The following is a 27,524-nucleotide window of genomic DNA, read 5'->3' as shown; positions in this document are numbered from 1 at the left end:
ACCTCCATGCTATCTCTTCGGCTCTTTAATTAATTCATCAGTTTGTTGAAATTTCTAGACTTAAGTTTTTATTTAATTTTTTTTTTATTAGAGGGACAGTATTATTTTTTTTCTATGTACTTGAAACCAGCCAGTATTGAGAAACTTTCTTTTTTCTTTTTTTTTTTGTTTCTGGGCCACACCTGGCGGCTCTTAGAGGTTACTCCTAGCAGGCTCTGGAGACCTTCTGGGTTGTAAGGGAATGAACCCTGGTCGGCTTCATGCAGGGTAAATGCCCTACCCACTGTGCTATCACTCTGGTCTCAAAATGGGTTTTGATTGTTGCTGATAAATTCTTGTCTTTAAAGGAACTCACAGGTACTGTGAATAATGACTGATTAGGTGATAACCTATTAGCAAGGCCGCTGCTTTTCAGACTGCTGGTGCATATTTGTGCGTTAAGGTCTATAGAACTTCTCTGTGGAGAATGATCAAAATGAAAAACCAAGCTGGGTGTGTGTTTTCAGGTCAGAATATGAGTGATTTCAGTGAAGAGTTGTTCACACCATCAGCCAAGGATGAGGCGTGTGTGCAATCTGAAATGGGAATGTGTCTTCCTTGGCTCCAAAAGCATATTGAAGCTGTGGGTAAGTAATTACCACATGACCCCTTTTGGCCTCTGTGCAAAGAAGATTCAGTATGGATATGGAAATGAGTAACCACACCAGTTCTGTCTTCAGGAAAATGTGTGAGGATCGTTTTAAACTGAAAGCAAAAAAGAAATAAAAAGACAAGAAATTATTTGAAAAAATAAAATTTGGGGAATGGGATTGTGACTGAGATGTAAGTACATGTCTTGCTTGTGTGGGACCTGGGTTCCCTTCCTGGCACTGCAAGCAACCAAGAAAAGTCCTATAATTTTTTTATTCATTTATTTAAACTTAGACACTGGTTTACAAAGTTGTTCATAATACAGGTTATTATTATTATTATTTTTTTTTTTGGTGGCGTTCAGTGTTCCAACACCATCCTGCCACCAGTGCAACATTCCTTCCACCAATGCCCCCAGTTTCCCACTCACACCAAAAGCCTGCCTCCAGGCACAAAATTTTATATTGTTACAACTAAATGGACTTATTGAGAAATACTTCAGTAAAAGAAAATATGTAAAAATTGTTCGATCTTACAACAGGGTTGTTAAAGTCATCGAGGATCTACAGAGCTGTTTGTTGCTAGTTGAGCTTTTTGTGTTACTGTTTTGTTTATTGAGCTTTGTAGCTTCTATGCTATTTTTATTCTTTTTTTTTTTTGGCTACTTTTATTCTTGTTTGTTTTTGTTTTGTTTTTGGGCCACACCCGGCTGTGCTCAGGGGTTACTCCTGGCTATATGCTCAGAAATAGTCCCTGGCAAGCACGGGGGACCATATGGGATGCCAGGATTTGAACCATTGACCTTACCTCCATGCTATCTCTCCAGCCCCTACTTTTATTCTTAATTGTTGTGCTACTACTGTGCTGTCAGGATTGTGGACTTTGTTTGGGGTATCTCGAATCCATATACATGTGTGCTTCAGGAGCTCTAGGAACTATAGAACTGGCCAAATCACAGCCTGCTCCTCTTCCTGAGGGCACCCCAAAATTTTCAGCCTGAAGACTGGTGAACCTACAGGTTCAGTGACTTGGCTCGCATCTCTTTCATGATGAGTTGTAAAGCTGGGCTGTTGTTTTACATGGTGGTGGCTATAAAAAATTCCAACTATTTTTTTGTTTTTAATGATTTTCTTTTTGTCAAGGGAGGCCACACCTGGCAGTCTTTAGGGGTTATTCCTGGCGGTGTTTAGGGGACCATAGAGATTTAATCTGGGTCAGCTATATGCAAGGCAAGTGATTCGATGATCTGAGACAGAAGTGCTAATATCTATAGCAGTTCAAATCTCATTTTCACTTTATAGTGCTGACTTTGAACCCTGTCCAAACAAAAGCCTTCAGCTCCTGATGCTTGTTAGATCCATGTTTGGGAACCAAGACTGGCTTGCCTATGATGTCCTATGATGCCCCTGGTTTTTAGGCATTCTCAGCATTTGGAGTTGTGCTTTGGACCTGTTGGAAAGACTCCATATTCAGTGCTGAATTTGTGTTTTTCATTTGCCGATACTAATTAAAACAGTGGAAGTTTGTTTCAAGCCAGTGCATCTTGGAACTTGTCCTGCTGGGCTGAGTACCACCTGTTCTACTGGCTCAAGTGTTTGCAGTGGTTGGGCTGGGTTTCCTACAGATAAAAGACCTCTACTTTTTACATCATAGAAACTGGAGGCAAAATGGAAAAGGATTTTGCTCAGACGACAAATGCCTGTTTGGGTTTTATTCAAGAAGCTCTGCTGAAGCACCAGTGGCAGCACGCTGCAGAGTACATGCAGAGCTACTTACAGATCCTGGAAGATTCTGACGGCAACAAAAGGCTGGTCGCTCCTGAGGTATGGAGAAATGCTCTCAGTGGAATGACAGATCAAGGAGGTTGTGCCTTTTAACTTCCTACAACAACCTTGACAGGGTCTTGCACTGCGTGTACTAAATGCCACAAGATATAGTTGGGGATGATGGTGAATTATCTTTGTTTTTGGAGGGAGTGCTCATGAGGCTTGGTGGGCCCTTCCAGCAGTTTTCGACCAGCCAGGCCTCTGGGTCAGTGTGAGGGTGGGTCCAAAGATGCAATGCTGGGGTTCACTGGTCCACCCCCAACAGTACTTAGCCACCCCTGAGCTTTCTTCAGGGGACTGCTCAGTGCTGAATCATGAGGGTTTGGTTTTCCCACGTCCTCACACCATTCTTACTACCCAGTATTTTAGATCATATCTGTCTTCCAGACAGCATGATGTCTTTGACGTGATTGTTATCATGGCTTGAGCCATGATACATTTTTATGTATTTTGTTTGCTTTTTCTTGGGGGCGGTCACACCTGGTGATGCTCAGGTTACTCCTGACTGTGCTTAGGATTTACTCCTGGCAGTCCATGGGGATATGTGGATGCCAGGAATTGAAATTGGGTTGGCTGCCTGCAAGGCAAGTGCCCGCCCCTCTGTGCTATCGCTGTGGTCCTAATGCATATTATTTTAATGACTAATGACAAAGTGTGATCCTGTTCAAGCTTTGAAGTAACAGATCGTGTTACTTTTCTGTCGAGATACTGCATATCTTCTGGTTCACCCCCTCAAAGCCCAAGTTCTGATGCCTCCACATTCCAGGTGACCTGCCTGCTTACTTTGCCCCGCAGTGCTCCCAGAGGATTCTTATTCTCTCTCTTCAAGCCACATCTATTTCTGCCTGACCACCACTGAAGACCCCTTCCTTTGTCCCATCTTCAGTGAAATTTCTAGACCTATGACTAGTTGCAACTAACCCCCACACCCTGCAAGTGATGATCCTCCCCTTACCTGCATCAGTCTTGCCCCAGAATAATGCCGACTTCATTATTTTGTTTTGTCATTGTGGTCTTTGTCCAACAGTATATGAATTCCACACTGGTGAGGATCTATGCTTATGAGAATACTAGTATGTACTGGGAAATTTGTTCAGTGAGTGGTTGTTTATATGCATATAACTTGGTATGAGTATCTGATTGCTTTTGCTAATGTAGTAATCCTTGAATTAGTTAGATGTCTAATAGATCTCAAAAAAAAATAAAGGAAAATTTAACCATTAATCGAAAGTTTAGATCACAGACTAAGTCAATTGCAGTTATAAAAATTGGGCAAGGATTTAAAATTTTTTTTTTGATTTTTCATGAGAGAGAGAGAAAGAGAGAGGAGTGAGAGAGAAGACAGAGGGAGAGGGACAATGAGTGGGAGAGAGGCACAGGGAGAGAGGGAGAGGGCTAGAGCCTTTTTTCTTTCTGTTTTTTTTTCTTTTTTTAATTTTTCATGAGAGAGAGAATTATATTTTTGTTAATAATTTCTGTTTGGACAGATTATCTGGACGCTTGGAAGTGAAATTCTCTATTATCATCCTAAAAGCAATGTGGAGACTTTTAGTAATTTTGCTGACCGGATGAAAAATATTGGTGTCATGAATTACTTAAAGGTGAGTTAGACTTTCTAAACTAATATTTGCATTGATCACTCTGTTTTTTTTTTTTTTTTTTTTTTTTTTTTGCTCAGGAATCACTCCTGGTGGGTTCAGGGGACTATATGGGGACTTCTAGCAGGCTCCAGAGACCATGTGTGGTGCTGGGGATTGGAGTATGCAAGGCAAAATGCCCTGCCTGCTGTACTGTTGATCTGGTCTTTGCATTGTTCACTTTAAAAATTTGTTGTTTTAACACATTCTCTTTCCTCAGAACAAATATATTTTTCTCTCCCTCCCTCCTTCCTTTCCACTCTTCCTACTTTCCTCTCTTTCTCTTTTCCTTCCTCCTTCCCTCCCTCTCTCCCTCTCCTTGCATTGTTCACCTTAAAAATTTGTGTCTTAACACATTCTTTCTCTCTCCTCAGAACAAATATGATCTCTGTCTCTTAAAAAAAAATTACTGGCCCAGTGGTAAAAGTAGGTAATAAAGCAAAAAGCATGGGAAAAGGGCAAAACGTCAGTGATAAATCAGGTGAAGGAATAACAGCCTCATGAGGACCATTTCTTCCCTTCCTGTCACCTAAGATCCTCCTCCATCTCTGAACAGCCACTTCTGTTTCTTTAACTACTTCCTTGGCTCTGTGGAAACCTTGCAATTTATGAACTCCATTTCATAGAGTTAGCCTGTGTTTTTTGGGTCTTCTGAAAAACAGTCCTTGCTAAGATCCGTGTTCAGGGGCATCACTCTCTTTCTGTTTCCTTCCAGGAGCTCTATACCTCTATTTTTACATTTCAGTTCTTGATTATTTTACATAAGATCTGGGGAGTGTTATAAAATAGGAACCCAGTTCCATTCATTTCATGATGTTGTCCAGTTTTCTAGCACTTTTTTTTTTTTTTTAAGGAAATGTTTTTGCTCTTTATATAGTTTTAATACCTTTGTTGTAAGTTAACTGATCAGGCTGTTTTGAAAACTCTAGCTTTGTTTGTTCTTTGGGTTAAATCCTGGCAGTGCTCAGGGCTGACTCGTGCCTCTGTTCATAGGAATCACACCTAGTACAGTCTAGAGGATGATGTGGGATTCCAGGGATCAAACCAGGCTCTTCTGCATACAAGGCAAGCACCCTCCCTTCTCTACTATCACTCAGTTGCCCTGATTGCTATTTCTATGGATGGTTGTTTAAAATCAGGATTTTTAATCTCTCTTTGGCTATTGGGCAGGAGAGATAGTACAGTGGGCAAGGCACTTGCTTTGTACTGAGTTGACCTGGGTTCAATCTCAGAGATCTTCTATGGTTCCCTGAGCACAGAGTCAGGAGTCAACCCTGAGCATAGCCAAATGTGGCCCCCAAACCAGCAAACAGAAAATTGCTTTGGCTATTGATGGCCTTTTGTGGATACATACTAATATAGAAATGAAGTTTATTTTTCCTATTTCTGTTAAAAGAATCAATTTTGATGAAGATCCATTGAATCGTTAAAGGACTTTGGTAGTTTGGATACTGCAAACTATTAAAGAAAGTTAATGGAGCTGGATGATAGCACTTCAGTAAGGGCCTTGACCCAAATTCAATCTTTGTATCCCATATGATCTCCCAAGCCTAACAGGAGTAATTTCTGAGCACAGAGGTAAGAGTGCCGCCAAGTTTGGTCCAAAACCCCAAAAAAGAAAATAAAAAAGAGTTAACCATATTAATAACTTTTCTGACCCATGTGTGAAAATGTTTTAATGTTTCTAATATCTAGGTAGCACTTTTTCCAAATTTAGTTTACCTTTCATAAAACTATTGCGTAAAAATGTTTAAATATTTTCAGATTATATTGTACTGTCCTCTCAGTGATATATAATTAACTAGAAGAGTGCTATTTCTTTTTGTTTGTTTGTTTGTTTGTTTTTTTGGCCACACCCGTTTGATGCTCAGGGGTTACTCCTGGCTAAGTGCTCAGAAATCGCCCTTGGCTTGGGGGAACCATATGGGACGCCGGGGGATCAAATCGTGGTCCTTCCTTGGCTAGCGTTTGCAAGGCACACACCTTACCTCTAGAGCCACCTCACCAGCCCCAAGAGTGCTATTTCAAAACACTAATTTAAATACATTGCCTTTTTTCAGTGTCTGTAAGTAATGCTTTAGTGGAAAACATTTATACCCATCCATTTCCATCTGTCAGTAATTGCTTTTAACACAGTGACAGAATTGAGGAATTGGAACAAACTAGTATGTCCTGAAAAATCCTATAATATTTATTCCCTATCATTTTTTGCTAGTTCCCCAAAATTGTTTTACTTTGGTAAACAATCTATTTTTTTAAGTGTAGAATTCAGTGGCATTCGTGACATTTACACAGTTGGGCAACTGTTGCCAGTATTTCCTAAATGTTTCTGTCCCCCCCACAGAAACTCCCCCCTTTTGCAATATTTGACACATGTGTTTGAGCTTGGTTTCAGTTTATCCCCCACCTACCATCTAGTTTTTGTGTCTCTGAGTGTTGGCTGGATATTCCATCTGTTTGCATCTAGAAAGGTAGCTCCCATCTGCATGCTATTCATTGTTTCCAGTCTTTTTTCCTTGCTTGGCTGATTTGTTCAAGAAAAGGGAAGGCAGTTTTGTCCTTTGTGCCTTCCCAGGCTCTTGGCCCATCCTGGACTGTGTTTCTGTTGCGTCTTCCTATACTCACTCAGGTGGGCTCACTCTCTCGTCTGTTGCAGATCTCCTTACAGCATGCACTCTACTTGGTGCATCATGGCATGCTTGAGGATGCAAGCAGGATTCTCAGCCAGGCGGAGACATGGCGGTATGGGGAGAAGTCGTCTTCCCAGGAAGTCCTAATCCATCTCGTTCAAGCTTATAAAGGGCTTTTGCAGTATCATTCTTGGTCTAAAAAGAAGATGGAATTATCTCAGCTTGGTGAGTGCAGCAAGTCAGCTCGGTCTTAGATGATGAGGCCTAATGGAGGGATTTGGCGAAGGATCAGTCCTCCGTCCCAATCCGACTCTATCCTGGATGCCAAAAACAGACATTTCTTTCTTTTTTTTTTTGGTTTTTGGGTCACACCCAGCAGCACTGAGGAGTTACTCCTGGCTCTATGCTCAGAAATCACTCCTGGCAGGCTCAGGGGACCATATGGGATGCCAGAATTTGAACCACCGACCTTCTGCATGCAAGGCAAACACCTTACCTCCATGCTATCTCTCTGGCCCCAAGAATAGACATTTCTATGGATATATAAGTCTTTGTCCTTTATAATATCTTTGATATAGCCAAAAACATTTTAGACCTTAATTTACGTCATTTTTTCCAACCCTTTTTCAATCCTGGTCCCCTTCCAACCACATTTCTGTCTTCTTATCACTCCCCCCCCCCCTTTCCTACCAGTCGTTGCCCTAGTCTTAGGATGTGGATCCCTATTTATACCCTTTTCACCTGTGGGCTGAGGGGAGGACATAGGACCCCTGGTTGAGAAATGCTGAATTTGAGGATTCATCATTTAAGCTCAGGGTCATTTTAGCTCTTGCTTGTTTTGAATGGAGAAAATTGTGTGATTTCTAAGAATAATATGGTTAGTGGTGCTAGAGGTAAGGTATCTGTCTTGCAAGTGCTAGCCAAGGATCAGGACCACGGTTCGATCCCCTGGCATCCCACATGGTCCCCCTAAGCCAGGGGCAATTTCTGAGTACTTAGCCAGGAGTAACCCCTGAGCATCAAATGGGTGTGGCCTGAAAAACCAAAAAAAAAAAAAAAAAAAAGAATAATATGGTTAGAGAACCAGTTAAGTCAAAGTTGTCTCTTTCCTGTAGAAATATATGAGCTTTCTTTTTATTTATTATTAAATCATTATAAAACACAGAGTTAAAAGTTTTCAGTCTAACAATGTCCCAACACCCATCCCTTCATCCTGTTCATTTCCAGCCACCAATTTTCCCCAGTCTGCCTCTATGGCAGACACTTCTCTCTTTCTCTCTCACTCCCTCCCCCCACTTTCCCTCCTTCCCTTTTTCCTCATTCTCTCTTTTTCGCCCTCTCTTTCTTCTTCTCCTTCCTTCCCTTTCCTCCTCTCCCTCTCCCTCTGTCTCTCTCCCTCTCTCTCCCCCTCCTTTCCGCTCTCCTTTCTTTCTTCCCTTTCAGGAATTATGGTTTGCTTTCAATTCTTGGTTTTGTTCAGAATGATTTTTCCCAACTTTCACTATCACAGTGGCCCCTTCTTTGTATGATTGTCTTCTTGATTACTGACCACACCAGCAACTGACCATGTCCTCCCTGTTAGACCGAGCCTGTCCTTGCTTCAGCAGTGCTGATTTCCTTTCCTGTGTCTACATTTGTATTGCTTTTAGAGTCTCTCTTTTTTTTTTCTTTTTCTTGTTTGATAGAGTAACTATTAAAAAAATGTTGAAAAGAAAGGATTAATCCACTTTTATTTTCTCTTCCTCCATCTCAGTCCCAGTATTTATTACATCACATATGTCACATATGATAAAAGTGGTGCTTCCTTATTGTCTTTATGTGCAAGCAGCTTTCTTGGCCTCTAGGCTTGTAAATTCCCTGTCTCAAAATTCCTTTTTTCAATGTCTGTAATCTGTTGTGGCACCCTTCAGAGTGGCTCACCGGGTCTTTGATCCTCAGGACCTTCACTCTCCTGTGGCAGCGTGTTTATGACCTGCTTCATCTGCTGTTTTTGGCTCTGTTTTGTGTGTGTTTTGTTTCTAATGTGTGTTTTGTATTACATTGTCCATCTACTCATGTCCTTTGAAACCACTTGTATGGAGAGTCTCTTTCCCTTTTTTAGGGGGGGCGCGAGGGAGGTATGATGGCCTATACCTGTTGATTACTCCGGGCTTATTCCTGGCTCTACACTCAGGAATCACTCCTGCAAAGATTTGGGTTATTCTGGGGATAGAACCCAGGTCAGCTGCATGCAAGGCAAATGCCCTTCCCATTGTACTATTGCTCTGCTCTTGTGATACTTTTTTTTTTTAATACCCACTGATATTAGTTGATCAGGTGAGTTGTAAAGGTAATATTTACTTTCTTCTAACACGTAGTTATGGCCGAACACAGCAAATATTTGCTGGTTGATATAGCCAGGAACTTGGCTGTCCCTCCTTGGGTAATGAATGACTCATGGCTAGCTCTGTGCTCAAAACACACACACACACACACACACACACACACACACACACACACACACACACACGCGTGCGCGCTGGCTAGCTCTGTGCTCAAAACGTACGTGTGTGTGTGTGTGTGTGTGTGTGTGTGTGTGTGTGTGTGTACACTGGGGTCTTCAGGTGATCTTTATATATAAGCCGAGACTAATTTTGTTATCAAATTCAGGATTGATAACACAAATATATGTTAGGGATTGGCTGGGATTTTCTTGCTGTGTGGCCTATCTGAGTTGAACGTGAAGTCCAGGATTCCCCTTATGTGGGGACTTTAGATCAGGAGATCTGTTTTCCCCAAGATCCTCTTTCAGGTCTGGGACATTACTCAGCAGTGGAGCACCTGCTGCATGTGTGCATTTGAGAGAGACTCCAGAGCCTGCTGTTGTGATTCCAACACCATAGTATGGCTGGGCAGTGCAGGCTGTGAGTGGAGAGCAGAGGGGTGGGTCTCTTGCTCTTGCTCTCTCTTCCCTCTCTTTGTTGTGGGCCTCCGCCAGCTTTTTACAGGCCTCATTCCTTGTTTTGCATTCAGGAATCACTCCTGGCATAGCTTGGGGACTGTAGGATGTGCTGGGGATTGATTAATCTCAGGTTGGCCGTATGCCAATTGTACTAGTGCAAGTTGATCTTAGATCTTGTAACCTTGTGATCTTACTAATGGATTCTTAGGAATTTTTGCACACTATATCATGCCACCTGCAAATAGAGATAGTTTTGCTTTTCCTTCCTGTGTGTGTGTGTGTGTGTGTGTGTGTGTGTGTGTGTGAGTAAGTGTGTGTTCCAAATATTTGCTGAATTGCCTTGGAACATACTAGAAATGGTAAGAGAGGAAGACACTCTGTACCAGTGGTCCTCAAACTATGGACCGTGGGCCACATATTGTATTTGTTCCCGTTTTGTTTACTTCAAAATAAGATGTATGCAGTATGCATAGGAATTTGTTCATAGGTTTTGATTTTACTATAGTCTCGCCCTCCAATGGTCTGAACTGGCCCCCTGTTTAAAAAGTTTGAGGACTTCTGGTCTGTACTATATGCACTTTTTGACTATTAGGTCTGATTTAGATCAGATGTTAGAGTGGATTGAGTTTGTTTTTGTTTTGGAGTCATACCTGCAGTGCACTGAGAAATCACCCCTGGAAGTGCTCAGGAAACTGCATATTGTGCCAGGATGGAACAGAATTGGCCATATGCAAGGCAAGTACCATCCCCTCTTTTCTACCTCTGCCCCCTAGAGCAGGTTTTTTAGCTTAGGAGACTGTGGTGCTTCCTACTGAGGTAAGAGAACACCTACTGCAGTCAGTTTTTTAGATAACTTTCTTTTTTGGGTCACACCCGGCAGTGCTCAGGGGTTACTCCTGGCTCTGTGCTCAGAAATCACTCCTGGCAGGCACAGGGGACCATATGGGTTGCCGGGAATTTAACCACCATCTGTCCTGAATTGGCTGTATGCAAGGCAGATGCCCTACCACTGTGCTCTCTCTATAGCCTGGTTTTATAGATAACTTAATCACTTTGAAAAATTCCTTCCATTTCTAAGAGTTAGGTTTTCATCATGAAGGGTCACCATATTGTCCTGAACTTATGCTGCATGAGTAGTGATAATTAATGTGTCTCTGTATTCCTTGTTCCGTTGATTTTAGAGGTGTTGCATTGGTTTTGCAATTCTTTTTTTTTTTTTTTTTTGGTTTTTGGGCCACACCCGGTAACGCTCAGGGGTTACTCCTGACTATGCGCTCAGAAGTTGCTCCTGGCTTGGGGGACCATATGGGATACTGGGGGATCGAACCGAGGTCCGTCCAAGGCTAGCGCAGGGAAGGCAGGCACCTTACCTTTAGCGCCACCGCCCGGCCCCAGTTTTGCAATTCTTAGAGTAAGTTCCATTTGTATTTGATAGGTACATCATTTATTGTATGTTACTGCATTCATTTGGCTGGAATTTTGTTCTGAATTTTTATATCTATATATATAAGACAGTTGTTTAGATATGCTTTTTTTGGTCAGGGTAATTAATGTTAGTCTCAGAATAAATTGGGAAGTGTCCTTTCTAGTTCTCTTGAAGAATTATTTGAATGTTAAAACTTACTGTGAGTGCAGACTTTTCTGGTAGGCAGCTCCTGATAACTAATTCATCGGAAGTGTTCAGTAGTAACTGACTGTGGAAAATCTTTTCTTTGGATAGATGAGGATGATTATGCTTATAACACTGCTTCCCAGAATATGCGCAACAGTAGCTGGAAGACATCTATGAACTTTGGTTCATTGATTCAAATTCCTGGAGTTTGGGATCCTTTTGTGAAAAGTTATGTGGAGGTAAGTAGACTTTTCATAATGTTTTATTAATTTTATTTTGTTTTAGCCTAATTTTGATAAAAACAAATTACAGGGAAAATATATTTTTAATGGGCAAAAATATGTCATAATTTTGGTCTGAATAATCTTAATTTTCTAGTATACTGTAAATGTTATTCCATTTCACGATTGAATAGCAATTATAAAATGATAACAGAATTTCAAAAGCTAGTTAGGTGAATATTTTTGTTGTTGTTTTGTTTTGGGCCATACTTATCAGTTCTCATGGCTTTCTGCTGACTCTGTGCTTAGGGATCACTCCTGACAGGGCTGGTGGAACCATATGTACTGCTAGGGATCAGTTCTGGATTGGCCAGGTGCAGGCAAGAGCTTAATGGTTTTAGTTTGGTGATGGGGTGACACTGTCTCTCCAACCCTACCTCTTGTTTAATTTGTTGATGAGGTTGGTACTATCTTTCTGCCCTGTTTGGTTTATTTTAATTTTATTATTATTATTTTTTTTTAGGGATGGGGGGGTGGTACTCTCTCTCCAGCACTGTTATTTATTTTGGTGGTAGGGGTGGGGGCAGCTGTCTAAGCAATGCCCAAGAGGCCCCAGGTCTCCTCTGGTCTCAATTGCTTGATCTGATATTTGACATCAAAGCTGAGACTGTGGTGATGTTCTGACTCTGTGGTTATCCAGGGAGAATGGGACACCTTGATGGAAATTGAGGGTTTCTAGGGTAGTGTTTTTCAAACTTTTTTTTCAAAAAAAAAATCACGAGGCATACCACCATTAGAAAATGTTAAAAAAGGGCTTGGAGAGATAGCACAGCGGCGTTTGCCTTGCAAGCAGCCGATCCAGGACCAAAGGTGGTTGGTTCGAATCCTGGTGTCCCATATGGTCCCCCGTGCCTGCCAGGAGCTATTTCTGAGCAGACAGCCAGGAGTAACCCCTGAGCACCACCGGGTGTGGCCCAAAAACCAAAAAAAAATAAAAAAATAAAAAAATAAATAAATAAATAAAAAAGAAAATGTTAAAAAAAATTTAACTCTGTGCCTATACTGACTATATATAAAATAATTCTCTTGAATAGGAATCAAATACAAAGAAATTATTTTATAATTATTTTATTATGAAATACTAATGATAATCTAATGATTGGTCTATTTGTGAGACAAAGCGCATGTTACGGATGAAATTGGAATTTTTCCCATGGCACACCAGATAATATCTCATGGCACACAGTGGTTGAAAAATGCTGCTCTAGGGCACACCTTAAGAGTGCTTGGGGAGTTATGTGGTATCAGAGATCAAAGCACAGTCATCTGCATGCAAGGCCTATGTCTTAACCCCTGTTGTATCTTTCTGGACCCAATTATATATTCTTGTAGGTCTTAAAAGCAAAGCAGAATATGTATTGAATTATCAAAGGTCAAAGGACAAAATAGGAAACTAGGTCCCAGTGAAGGGGATGGAGCTTAATGGCTTTTGGAAAATTCCAAAGGATGTCATCTTGTTTGGGACCTGGCACCGAGCCGGGTCTAAATCTTCAAAATCATTTGCTTTGGGGATATTTGATAAGTGTGAAAGAGATAAATGTACTGTTGGAGATCATCTCTGAATAGTGCCAATGAGCCCAGGAATTCCCATGTAAAGAGAGTGAGGATGTGAGTGGAGAGGATGCCATTCACTTGTGGGTGATTGATGGAGGGGGGAGTGTGGACTCCCATCCACCTTTTGTTAGTGGCTTCATTTCTCACAAGAACAGTAGTTAGATTGCCTTGCTATATTTTCAGAAACAAATATAAGGAAAAGAATGGAAAGCTATGTAGACTTTTTTGTACGTGAACTTGGTTCCATGGAGCTGTTCAGTTCCTGTGGAAGCCAGAACTGGTATCACTGTGGGTTTCTGGGTGCTAAATCCTGCCTGTAATTCTCTAAGTCCTGCTTGTAGGTCTCTAAGTCATGCTTGGCTTGCAGGTTTCTAGTTCTGCATCATTTCAGGCAGATTTACAGATGTGAGGTAATAGTATTGTGACTTTTTAAAAATGTAGATGCTGGATTTCTATGGGGATCGAGATGGAGCCCGAGAGGTACTCACGAATTACGCCTATGATGAAAAATTTCCGTCCAATCCCAATGCCCATATCTACCTCTACAACTTCCTAAAGAGAGAGAAGGCGCCAAGAGAGAAACTGATAAGTGTGCTCAAGGTGCGTCCTTGTTCTTTCTGCCTTGGAGCAGGTCTACTTTAGAATGTTCTTGCCTCGCTGCTGAGTGATGGAGCACTAACAGAAAACTAAGCCCCATGGTTGGTACTTGGGATAAACTGAGGAGGGGTCTCCAGGCAGCCCCTGCCCTTGATCACCCCAGCCTTGATTCTGTTGTCCCAGGATGAAGCAGGGAAGTGAGGAGGGAACTGTTATTACCCTAGTTGAAAGTTCTGCTGCTAATTTTTTTTTTTTTTTTGGTTTTTTGGGTCATACCCGTTTGATGCTCAGGGGTTACTCCTGGCTAAGCACTCAGAAATTGCCCCTGGCTTGGGGACCATATGGGACGCTGGAGGATCTAACCTCGGTCTTTCCTTGACTAGCGCTTGCAAGGCAGACACCTTACCTCCAACGCCACCTCACCCGCCCCTGCTGCTAATTTTTGAACATCACCTTGATTATAATTTAATTAACATATATCACCATTTCTGATATTTTTTATATGTTTGTTTTGGGTTTTGGATTGCACCCAGTGGCACTGAGGTTACTCCTTGCTCTGTACTCAGAAATTACTCCTGGAAGGCTTGGGAAGGTGGGAATTGAACCCGGGTTGGCCACATGCAAGGCAAATGCCCTACTTACTGTGCTATCACTCTGGTCCTATCTGTGCCCAGGTCTTACTCCTGGTTGGTTCTGAACTCAAGGATCACTCCTGGTGGTACTCAAGGTGCTGGGAATTAAACCTGGGTTTGTAACATGTAAAGCAAACTCCTTACCTGATGTATTCTCTCTCCAGCCCAAGCCAGGTGTCCTTTAAATCTGTGTATTGAAGGCATGTTAAGACAGAATTTTCTCCGGAAAGCAATATGAAATTTGAAAAATGCCTTTATCAGGGGTCCTCAAACTTTTTAAACAAGGGGCCAGTTCACTGTCCTTCAGACTGTTGGAGGGCCAGATTATAGTAAAAACAAAAATTATGAACAAATTTCTATGCACACTGCATATATCTTATTTAGAAGTGAAGAAACAAAATGGGAATAAATACAATATGTGGCCCGCAGGCCGTAGTTTGAGGACCATTGCTTTAGATTATACTGAAAAATAATCACATTATTTTTTTCCAGATTTTATATCAGATTGTACCATCTCATACTCTGATGTTAGAATTCCATAGATTACTGAGAAAATCAGGTAATGTTTGTTTATTTCTTTATATGTTCATACTGTAGACTGGGGACCTCCAGACTTTTTATATAGCCCAAAGGACCAACTTCACTCCTTGCCTATTTTATTTTATTGTTTTTTTTTGTTTTTTTTGTTTTTTTTTGGTCACACCCGGTGATGCTCAGGGGTTACTCCTTGCTATGCACTCAGAAATAGTTCCTGGCTTGGGAGACCATATGGGACGGCGGGGATATACCGTATTTTCTGTCATATAAGACGACTTTTGAAACAAAAAAAAGTCAACCGAAAATCGGGGGTCGTTTTATACGATGAGTATATCCCGAAAAATGTTTCAATATGTCACTAAACGAAAATTGTCTGAATATTGCCACAAAACGAATTTTCCAACTCGATCCTGCACCAATCACTGCAAGGCTGCTCAGACCGCCTCTCTAACTCAGCCAATCCAAGCAGGCTTTTTATGCATGCAAATTAGACAATGTTCTCGACCGGAATCTACACTGTCAAAAGCCTGCTCAGATTGGCCAGAGTCAGAGAGGAAGTCTATTACAGTATAACCTTTGAACCTTTGCTTGTTGTGATTGGCTCACTGTGGTACATACAGTTGCAGCACAGGAACGTTCTGTCTGACAGCGAATATAGGCCTAAACCTATGTTTAAACTGCAAAATTAGGGGGTCATCTTGTACGCCCAGTCGTCTTATATGCCGGCAATTATGGTATCTCAGGTCCGTCCTGGGTCAGCTGCATTCGAGGCAAATGCCCTACCGATGCGCTGTCTTGCCAGCTCCATCCTCCTTGCCTATTTTAATGAGTCAACTGCTGTTGAATTTTATTACTCTTGGCTCTGTGCTCAGCGATCATTCCTGGCTGTGTTTGGGATATCAGAAGTGATGCTGGGGACTAACCCCAGGTCAGCCACATGCCAGCAAGTGCCCTGATTGCTGGACTATTGCTTCAGCCCTAGAGCTAGCTCTCTCCTTCCTTTGTGCTTGTTTCTGGTCCTTTTCTCAGCATGGCACTGTTCTTTTGCTGGAGTTAGTAGAACCTGCTAGCTAAGCTCTTGAAACTTTATTGTTTTTATAGGAACTTTTTAGAAAAAAAGGTGGCTGACCCCTGTGATACACTATTAGGCTGTAGTGAAAGAACTGTCTTCAGTTTCTATAATTCACCTTGGTTTTAATCCCTATTGGTTTTCAGCTCAGTATATAATGCAACATGCTTTGTTCTCCTCTCATTTGTGGAATGTGAGAAAACCAAATCAGGAAATAGATAGCGTCCAGGGATAATAGGCTCCTGGCCTTGGATTCTAAAGCAGAACAGCAGGCCAGGGGTGAGTATGGAATGAAGAGGTGGCAGAAAGTAGTGTTTAGATGGTTGTGGAAGGTCCGAGCATTGGTGGGGGTGAAGTGTGGTTACTCTGTACACCAAAACCATAAGTGTGGATGCTGTTGTAAATGTGTATCTTGAACTACAATAATTCTAAGAAATTTTAGTGGAGAATCTACTTCTTTATAGGAGAAAGTCAGCTTAAGTTTGATAGGTACTTCTAGTGCCTTGATCCTATCCTAATAGATGAAGCTATAAATAAAATACTCATATGGGGCAGGAACTATAGGTTATGTCTTGAGGAATCTAGAACTTGTGCAGCTTTTTAAAATTTATTTTGGAAAAAAAAGGAAAAGACAAAAACAAAAAGCCCACAAAATTTATTTTGGTTTTGAGGTCATACCCAGTGGTGCTCAGGGCTTACTCCTGGCTCTGCACTCAGGGATCACTCCTAGCTAGTTTGGGGAACCATATAGAATCCTGGAGATAAAGCCTGGGTCGTCTGCATGCAAGGCAAATGCTATCAATTACTCTGGCCCCGGATTTTTTCTTAATTTAGTTTTGTTTTGTTTAGGGGCCCCACCCAGCAGTGCTCAGGCTAACTCCTGGCTCTGCACTCAGGAATCACTTCAGGTGGATTTGGGGGACCATATGAGGTGTCAGCGAATTGAAACCTGGTCAGCTGTGTGCAAAGCAAGCACCCTCCAGTCTATGCTATTTCCGTAGCCCCATGAGCCTGTGAAGGATTTGAGTATACTCCCTTGTTTTTATTAGCATGGACAGAGATACTAGACCAATCTATAAGAGCAAACAAGGGGATATTTCCAAAGTGTTGACAGCGTTCAAAGCCCCAGAAGGTTGATGAGTCGGTATTTCTGTACCTGGTAACAGATCTGTTAGCTTTGTGCATGTTGATATTTTATGTAATTTTCCATTGTTGTAATCATTGCAGGAAAAGAAGAACATCATAAACTGGGGCTGGAAGTCTTGTTTGGAGTCTTAGATTTTGCTGGGTGCACGAAAAACATAACTGCCTGGAAATATTTGGCAAAATGCCTCAGACACACCTTAATGGAGTAAGTAAGACAGACCTTAATGGATCATTGTGAGTGCATTTTCCTAAGAGCTGCCATGTTTGTTTATTTATTTATTTATTTTGGTCGAACAGTGGTCTGTCCTAGGCTAGCGCTGGCAAGGCAGATGCCTTACTGCCTGCGTCACCACTCCGACCCCACCATTTTCATTTTTATTTATTTATTTATTTATTTATTTATTTATTTATTTATTTATTTATTTATATATTTATGTATGTTGTTTTTTTTTTTTGGTCACACCCGGCAGCGCTCAGGGGTTACTCCTGGCTCTACACTCACAAATCTCTCCTGGCAGGCTCGGGGGACCATATGGGATGCCGGAATTTGAACCACCGACCTTCTGCATGCGAGGCAAACACCTTACCTCCATGCTATCTCTTCATGTTCATTTTAAATGAAGTCAGTGTTTTTGTTCGGAATGTGGCGTGCACCATCCCTGATGGTTTGGGAAACCTTAGGGGCCCCATCCAGTGCAGAGCATGTGCTTGAGTCCTTTTGAATCACCTCCCAGCCCTTTATGGGACTTAAAGTCCATTTGTATCTTTTGTTGGTTGTTGTTGTTTTTTTGGGCCACACCTGGTGATGCTCAGGGGTTATTCCTGTTTATGCGCTCAGAAATTGCTCCTGGCTTGGGGGACCATATGGGACACTGGGGGATCGAACTGCAGTGCATCCTAGGTCAGCCACGTGCAAAGCTAATGCACTGCCGCTGTGCTACCGCTCCGGCCCCAAATCATTTGTATTTTAAGATCTTTTGTTTTAATTAAGTTCCTCCAATTGTCTGCTTTCACTTTCCTATCCATCTCTCCTATTATTGTTATTATTGTTGCTTTATATTGTGGAGAACTTGTGTTTCCAGTGATGAATCCTAGACCTCCGTGCACTGTCCCAACCCTCGATGTTATTCTTCTTCACTCTCCTTCTGTCTGCTGTTGCCACTGCTGTAACCGTGGCCAGTCCTGTGCTTTTTTGGTGCTTCTGGCTAGGCCTTGGTGTGGCTCGAGCCAAGAAGGCACTTCCAGACAGATGCCCACCCTGGGCCATTGACTGGTCCTTTGGGGGTTTCTTGAACTGTGTCTTTGTCTGTTTTATTAGTGTAATTGAAGCAGGGAAGAACAGTCACAAACATAACTACAAGAAATGCTACTGATCAGGATCTGTGCTATGAGAGTTTTGGTTTTGGAGCTCACTGGACAGTGCTCAGGGCCTGCCCCTGGCAGTGCTACAGAGACCCCCTGATGTGGAAATGACCTCACACTCGTGTGTGAGACATGTATTTAGTTAGCCATTTGAGCCGTCTCCCTGCCTTCATGAGGACTTGATGCTATGGGGATGGTTGAGATAGCTGCCCGCTCATCACTCGGAATGTTTCAGAAGGGAAAAGGGCTGAGAAGGTGCCCTCCATCCTTTACATGCCACCTGCTTCCTCCTCACAGCCATGTCTTGGCAGTTGCATTACAGTATAGGGGGCAGGGGTAGTGGAGGGAGAGAGGGAGGAAGAGGAGGGGAAGAGAAGAGAGACTATTTCTACTGAACTTCCTTAGAAACATGTGAGGCGAGAGAAAGAGAGTAGAAGGAGCCCATAGAAAGACACACAGCGAGATAGTGTTCAAGAGAGAACACAGGCTTGGTGCAAGCCAGCCTGTCCTGGCTTGTTCTTGCACTCAATCCCAGCGTGAGCTGGATATGATACTCGGATCCTACAGTTTAAGGCTGCCCTTTGGATCATCCTCATCTCAGCGGTTGATGGTTTCAAACAGAAATGTTATTTTTTTTGGTTTTTTATTAGGAAAACTGTAGATGTGACTTGCTCTTGCAGCTAGAATGGTGCTGATAATGAAATATCTTTGTCAACTTAGTTTGCTTTGTTTAGAATCTTCTGTCAGTACTCCAGGAGGATGGGTGGAGTGATGGGGTGCTGCTCCTATGGGTGAATTAACTCCCAAATCCTGTGCACACTGTGCTCCAGCCAGCCCATGAACTCTTAGCATTTCCCTGGCCTTAATCATCACGTCTTTGAAGACAGAGACATGTATTAATTTACTTTTAATCTCCAGTTCTGTATTTGCTTAATTATTTTTGGCCACACCCTGTATTGCTCAAGGCTTACTCCTGGCTCTAAACTTAGATATCACTCCTGGTGGGCTCCTGGGACCTCATGGGGTGTGGGGATCAACCCAGATCAGCCACATGCACAGAAAGTACTCTACTCACTGTACTGTCTCTTTATCCCTCAGTGATGAGCACATGGCCGTGCCTGAGCTTCAATTCAGCTGTCAAAATTGCATGTTTATGTAGCAGGTCAGCCCCTGAAGAGGTTGACTGATGGAGGGATGGAGAATGAGGCCCTTTTCTTCCAGCTCGGAGCACGCATCTGCCACCCTGTCTAGCCCACGGTTCTGAGGTGAAACGGCGGGTAAACAGCTCGCAGACAATCAGGCTCCTGGAAATATTTGCTTTATTCGGATGGACAAAACTGAAGTCCAAAGACTCAGATTCAGTTCCAGCCAGCAAAAAGCTCCCGGCCTTCCACAGACTCCTGTTTTTATACTCCAGAATCAGGTCCCACCCAATGGTGGGATCAGATACCAACCAATGGTGAAAGCAGAATCAGGTCCTACCCTAGTGTGGGGGCAGAATGCCAGGTCACACCCTAGGGTAGGGCACAATCACCTAATCAGTTTAGGGTGAGCAACATAGTAATCCCCCAAAATATTTACATACACAACAATTCCCCCTTTTGTTTTTAGTAAACAAACAATATTGTCTACAATTATTAAAAGAAAAATTAGTCACTAATAAAAGAGCGGCTGTTTGCATAAGCGCATCACAGCGCATCACAGGAAAATGTAAAGAAAAACTTCTAACCTAAGCACAGGGTGTCTAAAACCAGAAACATGTATCAAGGAATCAACTACAAGCTCCTGAGAAGATAAATCTAAGACGTACATAGATCTTTCGAAGAGACACCAGAAAGGTTGTGTAGCAGGCAAGAAGAAGCACCTTTTCTTTATTTGTTGTTGTTGTTGGTGGTGGTGGTGGTCGTTTTTGGGTCACACCTGGCAGTGCTCAGGAGTTACTCCTGACTCCACGTTCAGAAATTGCTCCTGGCAGGCACGGGGGACCATATGGGACACCGGGATTCGAACTGATGACCTTCTGCATGAAAGGCAAACGCCTTACCTCCATGCTATCTCTCCGGCCCCAGCCACGTGGCTTCATCCCCCATGAAGCCGGCGAGTTCCAGGCCCAGGTGAAATCACTTACTCACACGCAGGCTTCAGGAAGAATCATCTTTATTCAGGCCCTAGCCACCACATGTGTGTGGCCTACTCATAACCTTTTAAGCATTCAGCCATCTTCCTCAAAGCGCCCAGCAGGGCCAAAAGGCAAAGAACCTTAATCCCCTGGCTTCTGGGTTTATCTACCTATTCCAAGACCCCTCCCAGGAATGGGCCGGGTCTTGCAGGTAAAGTCACACCTATTATCTGGTTCCCAAGACCCCTCCCAGAAATGGGTGGGTCTCAGATAAGTACCCTACATCTGGCGCCCAAACTTTGACCTGAATCCTGGACCCAAGAAAACAGCGAATATGGTGAGATTTCTGCTCTACTGTTTGATTTTGGCTCTTTTCAAATGGAATCAGCCCAAAGGGTTTGACCACGTGAAGCCATGTTTAAAGATGGCCACGACCCCTTCTAGGGGCACAAATTTCAGTAATACAGGGGAGTTGAAAACTTGTATCACTCCCATCCCAGGCCCAGAACTGAAACTTTGTTACAAGAAACAAAAACCTCGGCCTGTACAAAAACTGATTAAAAGTTTAAATTGGAAACGGAGGAGAAAAAAGACTGTATTTAAAGTGGACTGATTTTCTGAGAACAACCTTCAGCTTGAATTTGGATTTCGGCTTTGGAAATTTCGGACTGAACTTTTAGTTTAAATAACTTTGAACTTTGAACATCCAAAAGCTCTCTGCAAAAAAGCTGTGGCCATAAACTGGCTTGCTAAGTGCTGCCCTGAGGGGAAAAGCGGCGAAAAGTTATCAGCCCAGAAGCAGAAACGCCTTAGCTCAGCTTTGCTCCGTGGCAAGCCTGAAAACCTGCAACCTCATGGTCTACAGAACCGTCTGCGGGGCCTGAAACTAAAAGGAAGCCACGTGGTGAAATCAGCGTGGGACAAACCAGCAAGCTTACAAAAGCCACGTGGTGAGATCAGCGTGAGACAAACCAGCATCTAAACTTATGATTTTAAGTATAGGAACTAAGCGGGTAGTCTTATATTTTACTAATAGTTGGTGATGGAATAAGTTTTAGTTAGTTAGTGGTTAAAAAATAAAAAATAAAGGGAGGTAATACAGCTTAGCCCATTTAAACATCTGATTTCTAACCACCTGCATCTTTGTCTTAGTCATTTTCTTTATAATTTAAATGTGTTTTGTTGTCTTTCATAGTTAATAATTTTAATTGCAAAATGTTTTACTGTGTATTTTAATGTACTTAGCCTGTTTTTAAAATGTATGTTAAGCATTTATGCTGTAGTACTTGTGTATAGGAAAGGTTTTTAGGAACAAAAAGTTCCCCCAATATAGTTTAAAAGTATAGGAACTTGAAAGTTCCGGAATAGTGCTTGGTAAAAAAGCATTAATAGAATTTTAGGTTAGAAGTGTAAAGTATATTTTGCAAAAATATGTTTTTAAAAAGGGCTGGTATATTAATTTTCACTTTATTACGTTGCTGTATAAAAATATTAACCCACCTTTGGCTAAAGGTGGAGTCAAAATTACAAAAGGCTCTTTTTATATTTCAAAAAAGGAGGAAATGTAGGGTACTTATCTGAGACCCACCCATTTCTGGGAGGGGTCTTGGGAACCAGATAATAGGTGTGACTTTACCTGCAAGACCCGGCCCATTCCTGGGAGGGGTCTTGGAATAGGTAGATAAACCCAGAAGCCAGGGGATTAAGGTTCTTTGCCTTTTGGCCCTGCTGGGCGCTTTGAGGAAGATGGCTGAATGCTTAAAAGGTTATGAGTAGGCCACACACATGTGGTGGCTAGGGCCTGAATAAAGATGATTCTTCCTGAAGCCTGCGTGTGAGTAAGTGATTTCACCTGGGCCTGGAACTCGCCGGCTTCATGGGGGATGAAGCCACGTGGCTGGGGCCGGAGAGATAGCATGGAGGTAAGGCGTTTGCCTTTCATGCAGAAGGTCATCAGTTCGAATCCCGGTGTCCCATATGGTCCCCCGTGCCTGCCAGGAGCAATTTCTGAACGTGGAGTCAGGAGTAACTCCTGAGCACTGCCAGGTGTGACCCAAAAACGACCACCACCACCACCAACAACAACAACAAATAAAGAAAAGGTGCTTCTTCTTGCCTGCTACACAACCTTTCTGGTGTCTCTTCGAAAGATCTATGTACGTCTTAGATTTATCTTCTCAGGAGCTTGTAGTTGATTCCTTGATACATGTTTCTGGTTTTAGACACCCTGTGCTTAGGTTAGAAGTTTTTCTTTACATTTTCCTGTGATGCGCTGTGATGCGCTTATGCAAACAGCCGCTCTTTTATTAGTGACTAATTTTTCTTTTAATAATTGTAGACAATATTGTTTGTTTACTAAAAACAAAAGGGGGAATTGTTGTGTATGTAAATATTTTGGGGGATTACTATGTTGCTCACCCTAAACTGATTAGGTGATTGTGCCCTACCCTAGGGTGTGACCTGGCATTCTGCCCCCACACTAGGGTAGGACCTGATTCTGCTTTCACCATTGGTTGGTATCTGATCCCACCATTGGGTGGGACCTGATTCTGGAGTATAAAAACAGGAGTCTGTGGAAGGCCGGGAGCATTTTGCTGGCTGGAACTGAATCTGAGTCTTTGGACTTCAGTTTTGTCCATCCGAATAAAGCAAATATTTCCAGGAGCCTGATTGTCTGCGAGCTGTTTACCCGCCGTTTCACCTCAGAACCATGGGCTAGACAGGGTGGCAGACGCGTGCTCCGAGCTGGAAGAAAAGGGCCTCATTCTCCATCCCTCCATCAGTCAACCTCTTCAGGGGCTGACCTGCTACATTTATGTATTTATATAATAATAGAATTTTGATTTATATATTCATTCACACTGGCATATAATTTAAAGTAAAATTTTATTAGATAATTTTAGATAATATTGATTGCTAACATTTATTGAAAATATACTGTATTATGTATACTCAGTGCATGTAGAGAACTTTAAGTGAAACCTACTCTAATGGAGCCCAGCTTAATCTTCAAAACTGTGTATGAGTTTGAGTGCTATTAACATCCTCAGGGGAAGTGCAGAGAGACGAAGCAATTTGGCTAAGATCATGTAAATAATAAATGAAATTTCTGAACCTAGGATTTTATCTCAATCCAGGCCTTGCCATGTTGTCTGTTTACAGTCTTTTCTGTTGAGTGGGAAATGAGATGTCATTAGAACTATCAAGGACTTAATTTTAAGAATACACTGTACATGGCCATACTCAGAATGTTAATTTGCAGTTTTCTTGTCTTTATTCCATCAATGCTACTTAAATCCAGAATCTACCAACAGATCTGTCTCTGTCTCTCTGTCATTAACATTCTCTTTTTAAAAATTTTTTTTTCTGTTTTGGGTCACACCTGGCAAAACTTAGGAATTACTCCTAGTTCTGCATGCAAGACTCACTCCTGTTGGTGCTCAGGGGATTAACTATATGGGATGCCAGGGATTGAATCCAGGTCAAACATGCTTAAGTCTAGTGTCTGCTGTACAATTGCCCCTGCCATTATCATTCATTCCATTTTGACACTTCTTTCCCAGGGATCACTTGGCCTGGGTTGAAGAAGAGTGGAACTCCAGGAAGAGTTGGTGGCCAAACTTTCACTTCAGCTTGTTCTGGGCAAAAAGTGATTGGAAGGAGGAGAAAACATTGGCTTGTGAGAAAGCTCTGGTAGCTGGAATATTGTTAGGAAAAGGTACGTGTATTTTTGTTTTCTTTTTTTCTAGATAGAGTTTCTGGGAAATTTTGAAATGACCAAGGCTGACCCAACATCTTTTTACTTAAATTTTTTAAATTTATTTATTCCCTGACACTTTCTTAAGGAAAAATTCAGAAGTTCTCTCTAATTACTGAACACAATTATGCCTGAAAATGTGAGATGGGAGCAAGCCCCTCAGTTGTGCATTTGTTTCTCATGTACGTTTCCATCATTCCACCCTCGTCACCTGATTTCACTCCAGGCTCATTTGGCTGGGGAGTCCTCCCCTTGCCCTTGCTAGGGCCCGTGGCCCATCTCTCTTGGGGGCTCCTTGTCTCCTTGTTCAGGCTTCGGGTCTCTGTGATCTCAATTCTGCTGGATTGAAGGCAAAGGAGGAATGTGGAATTGACTGGCTTTTCCCCTGTGCATTAGAGTCAGACCAAATTTCTTTTTAGCTTTTTGTTACCTTGCTAGAAGCAGACTTCTGTGAATTTTGTTTTCGTTAAAGTAGAACCACTCTTTTTATATATAGGGTATGTATGAGGCAGATTCAGTTTGGTCCCCAGTACCCCATATGGTCCCCCAAGCACTACCAGGAGTGCTCATTAAGCATAGCTAGGTGAGGTGTAGACCCAAACTCCCACCCTCAGCCACCAAATAAGAAAGAAAGACTTTTGTCTCTGCTTGCAGTAGAAGCACTGTTTTCTGTGGCAATAGTTCTTATAATTTGTGTATGGTATTTTGGTCTAGATAGGTAATAAATATATTTTCATTTTTCTTTAGTTTGAGGGTGCCAAACTGTAGTGCTCCCAACTCTGCACTTGAGGGTCAGCTCCCTGGGCCTCCCATTTAGAAAGCAGGTTCTCAATCCATGAGCATTTTAGCAACCCCCAGTCATCTTCATGGTTATTAATATGCTGGTGCTGAGAAAGGGAAACTTTCCAAGAATTTGATGCTAACATTTCAAACTGGGGTTTTGCCTTTTTTTTAGGTTGTAGATATTTTCGCTATATTTCAAAACAAGATCATCAAATCTTAAAGAAGAAAATCAAACAGATGAAGAAATTAGTGAAAAAGTTTAGTATTGTAAATCTATGAGACTGATACCGAATTTTAGTCATTTTAGATTAAAAGCTGCAGAGTTCTAGATCAGCAGGTTAGTAATGTATTTTCTATTTCATGATGGCTTGAGTGGTTGCCAGAATTCTGTCAGAGAAAAAAATTCACTGCCTTTACTCTTTTTCAGTATTTGCCTTTTTGTACTATTATTTATTAAGGAATATTTTAATAAAACTTTAATGAGGGAATGCAGTTTTATAAACATTATATAGCTCTTTGCATGTATTTTGCCTTTTATTATTATATAAAGAAACTCGATTTGGATTGTAAAATGCATTTATATTTTAGAATCTTATATTTTTGGATCATACCCAGTGATGCTCAGAGCTTATTTCTGGCTTTGGGGGACCATTTGGGGTATTGGGATTGAATCCGTGTTAGCTGCATGCAAACTCACTGTACTTTCTCTTAAGTCCAGTATCTTTTAGAGTCTCAACAAACCCTATGAAGTATTTCACTATGAAAAATGGATCAGTGATGAATTCTGCTGTGGAATTTGGGGTACAGAGAAGAGAGGGTTTTGTTGTTTCTGTTTTGTTTTGGGGCCACACCCAGTGGCGCTCGGGTTCCTCCTGGCTCTGCTCTTGCAGGCATGGGGGGACCATATGGGATATTGGGATTCGAACCACCATCCATACTGAGTCAGCTGCATGCAAGGCAAATGCCCTACTGCTGTGCTATCTCTTTGGCCGTGAAGAGAGGCTTCCTAAAACGTCTCCTTTTTTTATTTTGCATCAAGACATGGCACTTTGGTACCAAATAGTCTCCAGATTGAAGGACATCATTGGATCTAGTGGTGTTCTTATTTTCTACTTAGCACATGCTATAGAGCTGATATTTCCCTCTCTTTCCTCTTGGAAGCCAGTGTGCAGTCAACAAGACAGTAGAGAAGACAGTAAAATAGTGTCCCCAGGCCACAGAGCATAGCCACTGGGCAAAACACCATGGAGAGTCTAGACCAGCTTTCTCAGAATAGGTGCTGAGCTTTAGAACATAGTGTGATTGTGGACTGTTTGTTCAGTCTTGTCTTGGCTCTTAAGCCTTACCTGATGGAGTAACTGGTATTTGAGTTGTGTGAACTAACTCACTGACTACTATTACTCTAGAGTTACTCCATTAGTTAGATGGCAGAGCACAGTTATTTCTCATTGACTTATGTCCTATTAAGTTAAGTCATTTGCAAAAAAATGGGAGACAAACAATATTTTTTAAATAATTTTAATCCTGTACTTTATAGCTAGAAAGTAATGTCTATCAGCAACCAACAGTCTTTTAATATTATGAACCAAGTAGCTGTCCACAGAACCAAACTATAGTAAATGAAAACATATGAGTTGAGTCTGTAGGGCTGAAATTTCCCAGATGATGTGGACAAAAGCCTAAACAGATCAAAATGATAAGAGTACTAGTCCCTGTAATCTTTAATCAAAACCTTGTGATCTCTATCAAAATTGAGGTGAGAATGGATTCCAAGAATTTATTTATTTGGTTTTTAGGCCACACCTGGTGACACTTAGGGGCTACTCCTGGCTATGCACTCAGAAATTGCTCCTGGCTTGGGGACCATATGGAACACCGGAGGATCAAACCAAGGTCCATCCTAGGTCAGCCACATGCAAAGCAAAAAAAACACCCTGCCACTCTGCCACTGCTCTGGCCCTGGATTCCTAGAATTTTTTATAATATTTTTATTTCTAGTTGTGCATTAAGAGAAGCAATAAATTCTTTTTGTTTGGCTATGATTTGGGGGTTCACCTGGCAATCAGGGGTTACTCCTGGCTCTGTACTTACAAATTACTCTTATGGGCTCAGGGGAACATATTGTGATGCTGGGGATTGAACTTGGGTTGGCCATATGCAAGACACGTGCCTAACCTGCTGTACTAGCATTCTTGCCCAGCAAATGATTCTTTTTTTTTTTTTTTTTTTGGTTTTTGGGCCACACCCGTTTGACGCTCAGGGGTTACTCCTGGCTATGTGCTCAGAAATCGCCCCTGGCTTGGGGGGACCATATGGGACGCCAGGGGATCTAACCGCGGTCAGTTCCTTGGCTAGCGCTTGTAAGGCAGACACCTTACCTCTAGCGCCACCTTCCCAGCCCCCCAGCAAAT

General features: G+C 42.0%; 1 protein-coding gene across 1 annotated transcript; it reads left to right on the top strand.

Annotated features, from left to right (window-relative positions):
• Nucleotides 1–514: 514 nt before the first annotated feature.
• Nucleotides 515–25,392, top strand: TAF1A (TATA-box binding protein associated factor, RNA polymerase I subunit A). Its single transcript, XM_049770769.1, has 10 exons — nucleotides 515–626; nucleotides 2,284–2,453; nucleotides 3,944–4,057; nucleotides 6,750–6,948; nucleotides 11,385–11,515; nucleotides 13,553–13,711; nucleotides 14,833–14,899; nucleotides 17,174–17,297; nucleotides 24,137–24,291; nucleotides 25,286–25,392. The coding sequence occupies exons 1-10, from the start codon at nucleotides 515–517 to the stop codon at nucleotides 25,390–25,392; spliced, it is 1,338 nt and encodes a 445-aa protein (XP_049626726.1).
• Nucleotides 25,393–27,524: the final 2,132 nt, after the last annotated feature.

Source organism: Suncus etruscus, chromosome 3 (assembly GCF_024139225.1).
Source record: "Suncus etruscus isolate mSunEtr1 chromosome 3, mSunEtr1.pri.cur, whole genome shotgun sequence".
Classification (NCBI taxonomy): domain Eukaryota; kingdom Metazoa; phylum Chordata; class Mammalia; order Eulipotyphla; family Soricidae; genus Suncus; species Suncus etruscus.
This window is presented reverse-complemented; position numbering and strand designations above follow the sequence as displayed.